At 53.9% G+C, this 4125-nt stretch overlaps 1 protein-coding gene across 1 annotated transcript; it reads right to left on the bottom strand.

The window, feature by feature from the left end:
- Nucleotides 1–801: 801 nt before the first annotated feature.
- Nucleotides 802–2669, bottom strand: LOC104535732 (sorting nexin-12-like; the record flags this gene model as incomplete). The annotated part of the gene is given in 5 exon segments (XM_010194520.1): nt 802–1613; nt 2096–2220; nt 2440–2587; nt 2589–2638; nt 2640–2669. Coding segments are annotated over 5 exon segments (456 nt in total), but the record flags the coding sequence as incomplete, so codon positions are not given.
- Nucleotides 2670–4125: the final 1456 nt, after the last annotated feature.

Genomic DNA, 4125 nt, shown 5'->3' on the forward strand with positions numbered 1-4125 from the left:
ACCAGCCTCCATGCTGCCCCACAGCCCTTCCCGGGCCGAGCCAGCCCTCCCGGTTTCAGCGACTTCTCCTCCCCACTCAGAGCTGCCTCTCACCCAGCAGCACCAGTTCCTCATCAGAAAACCCAGGAGACATTAGGGAGGCCTTTGGGGACGTGCTGGGCAGGTACGAGAGGGCAGCCACTTGCAAGCTCCAAGAAAGGCTCAACTGTGCCACCACAAAGTGACCAAGCGCTTATAAACCAGCCAGCCCTGACCTGAGGAGTCCCCAAGCTGAGGACAAACCTTGCTCATCGCAGCTGTGGCAGCTGGAGGAGCCTCCAAAGGACAGTTATGCTGCAGCAAGTGACAGCCTCATGGTCCCCCTCAAGCTCTGAACACCTCCCTGACCAGTCTTGTGTCCTCTCTTCCACACAAGTAACTGCCTAGCTTGCTGCAGAACGGAGAGGGGGAAAACCACACACAAAGCCATCATTACTTCTGCTTCATAAGCAAATGTCTAACTCAGGACTGCACAACCATTTTCTGTTGTCCCTTTCTGGAGAGGTGGCCTCACCCCAGGCCCCACTGCTGGGCTCCTCCTGTGGCAGCCATCACAGCTGCACACTCCAGTGGCCCCCACCAGCCTCTCCTGCTCCTCCTCTGCCAAACTCATCTCCTCCCCTCTGCAGCTGGGGCGCAGGATAAGGGCACCATGGCTCAGCGGAGCAGGGTGCTGCTGGAACCATCACCACACCAGCCCGAGACAGAGCAAGCTGCGGCATTTTTTAAACCCTGGGCCACGGTACCACAGCAGACACTGCTACAGCCCAGGCTATCCCAGCATCCACACGCTAAACTGCCCAGACGGAGCATCGTGAGAGCACACATCATGGAAACCCCTCGAGCTGCCAGCAGCACATTAGGAAGGAAGGGGATTAACACGAATACACCAAACAGGTCTGTAATGCAGGAGGCTGAGAGCAGGGTTAGAGTAGGTCTTGGGTCTCAGCACTTCCAGACAGTGAAGAACGGGGGTTTCATGCAGGGTGAACGGGGTGGACGAGAGACCAACACACCCAGGCACCTACTCACTGTTTTGGATAAGCCTTACTAAAACTCTAATACCTGATGCGATCACTGACCAACATGACAACTGCTATTCTTCAGAGTCTCCTGCAGAGATGCTTGGGGCTGCACAGACAGGGGAGTGAAGGTCATCTCATACCTTCCTGTACAGGGAGAGAGGCAGCTCCTACACCATAACGCCATAAGCAAGTTCCTGCTCCACACCTATTCACACGAGCCCCTAGGTGTGGGACAACACTCTCACTTGCATAAATCTTCATACCTTTAGGCCAAGACCACAGCCCAGTAGAACAAGCTGCTGCCAGTTACAAAAGAGGAAAATACTGAACAAACTGGGAGGTTCAAGAGAGGAAAAGCTGGTTCAGAGAAGACAGATTTAGTGTAAAAATAAATGTCATTTTTGCAGGAGGAAGGGTGGAATGGAGGAAGACAGTGCCAGGTGCTCCTACTGGCGCACTTTCCCTGGGACATAATTCCTATCAATAGTCTCCTCTTGCAGGAACATATGTAAGCAGCGCTCATTCTGTGCCAGTGGGTGTCCAGCAATTCTGGAAGAAAATCAGATGCGGAGGTTAGCACAGCCGCCCACCACAACCCCCACACCTCCGCTCCCTGTAGAGAGTAAGGGAGAGCTCCCTAACAGGCAGCCAGCTCCAAACACACCCACACCAGGCTCAGGCCAAGGTCACTGGATCAGTCTGCAACAGGGCCGGCAAGAGGTGCTTGAGCACAGGGCGTTCCCTCCCACACCAGAGCATCCTGAACCAACGCTATGCTGTCAGTGGGTCTCTGCAGCACAGCTGCTCTGCTAATATTTGCTTCACGCTCAGAAGAGAGTGTTGAACACAACCCACACTCAAAGCAGGACTTGCTTCAGAGCTGTGGTCTAATTACCTGGCTGCAGGCACCATCCTTTGGCACATCACCTGCATGCAGCAAATCAAAACTCCTTCCCAGGCAACCCCCAGCCCTCTTCTCCCAGCAGCAGCTGGAAAGGCAGCACACAGTAAACCCAGGACACCAAGCTTACTTGTTAATAAACTGTTCTAGTCCCTGTCTCCGCTCCTCAATGAAGGACTCCTCAAAGATGCCTTCGTCTCCTCGGAAGGGAAGCTGTCGTTTCAAAGCTTTTCCAGGCAGCGGTGGCACTACAATCTGAAAGCACAGAATCACCCTGTCAGCAGGACGGCCACTTGCAAGCGGACGTTCTTGGTCATCCAACACTCATCTCCAGCCCTATTACGTGGCCAGAGGTTGAGCCCCAACAGCTGCCCACCACCACAGCCTCTCTCTTCTGGGCAGCTCAAGATTATCGCTACAAATGTTCCCAAATGTCCTGGTTTCATGAACAGGCAGGGATGAGCCAGGCCTCACCTTACTGTCTCGTTCCAGCTCATTCTTCAGCCATTCAAAGTCACTGTATCGTCTCCTCACACACGACTCCTTCAATTTGAAGATTGGGAGGTTTGTCTGTAAAGAGCAGTAGTAGTTAATCTGCAGGTTACTTTGGAAGCCAGATAGGATTAAGATGTAACTGAAACCTAAGGCTGCATTTAGAAAACCAAGCCCCTCTGAGAAGGGGGCATGACGAGAACACCTAGCTTCTTTATTCAGGACAGAGCACAAGCACCAAAGCCCTCCAGAATCAAGCAAGCACTTTCCAGGCTACTCAGAGCCAGTCGCTCCCTCCCCCTCAAGTGAGTATTTCAGGAACACACCCCATCCCAGGGGCACATGCTGGAACCAGGCCTTACAACGCAGAGAAGGCTGATTTTTCTTCCCCTGAGTTCACTCCATTTTGAAGTGATCTACAAGAGAGCTTCACTGCAGAGCAAAAGAACCTCTGACTCTACATTGGAGTTTCCATGGAAAAACTAAGGGAGGAAATCTTGTCCCAGCAACTGTCCAAGGCCAGACCTTATGCTACAATCTTCTCTCAGAACAGACTGCCCACCCTATAACAGGTAAGCAGCTTTTTCATATCTAGCTTGTGCCACTGGAGGAACGTGCAGCAATTCCTGACTGACGGCTACAGTAACTTCACCTTTACCCTATCGATGCAGCCTGAAAGGAACTGAGACAGCAAAACCAGACAAGCAGCACCCAGATGAACACAGATATTGCTGCAACATGTGTAACCATATGCTTATAAGGTCTGAGAGATAAATCCGGCTGCTTTCAAAGCACGTCCACAAGAGCTGGTTTCAGTGGGACTAAGAGATTCTCATTGCCAGGCACCCTTTGGCAGGTTGATGGAAACCAAGCACCAGAACAGAAAAAAGCAAACACCCAATTCTTCTGAAATGCAGTGGAGACTTAGCAGTTAAATCACACTATGAACAGAAGTCAACATCAGCACCATAACATATGCTAAAGGTAGCTTGTTTCAGGGGAAGCTCAATTTTACTTCTTCCAGCCAGCAGATGCAGAGCTGTGACGAGATCCTCAGTTCAGCTTGGCGACTGCTGAGTGAAGAGAATCCTTCAAGTGTTCAATGCACATTCCTGGGCCAAGGACTCTTCGTAAAGTGATCAAGCTGACTCAGAAGGGGTGGCTAGACTGCACTGTGACCAGGTCCCAAGATACTGCTAGCTACTTTTCCTCCCCTGCTTAAGATAATCAGCTGCACGCAGTTACACCGTGCTCAGCAACCACCCCAACAGTACCCAGGTCCCAGGCTGGGGGCTCCAGCGAGGGGACAGAAGCAGAGTCTGCTGAGGTAGCACCCTCCTTGTCCTTGTGCATACCAGGGCTCCGACAAACCCACCAGCTGCGAGCGCCCTGACCTTGAGCCCCGGCCCGCCCGAGAGCGGCAGGCAAGCTGCCAGCCCCTGCCCAGCGCTGCCCGGCTGCCAGGGCCGGGGCTCAGCTCCTCACCAAGCACAGCCCCGGCCTGGCTACCCCGAGCCCCAGGAGCTACGCCCGGGCTGCCAGGGGCCGCCCTCACCGGGCTCCCTACGCACCCACCCGACCAGAGCAGTGCGACCACCTCGGCCCGCCCCGGCACCGCGCACTGCCGCCCCTCAGTGCGCCGTACACCCGGCCACCCCAGCCCCGCGG

Source organism: Mesitornis unicolor, unplaced genomic scaffold (genome assembly GCF_000695765.1).
Source record: "Mesitornis unicolor isolate BGI_N332 unplaced genomic scaffold, ASM69576v1 Scaffold37211, whole genome shotgun sequence".
In the NCBI taxonomy this organism is placed as follows: Eukaryota; Metazoa; Chordata; class Aves; order Mesitornithiformes; family Mesitornithidae; genus Mesitornis; species Mesitornis unicolor.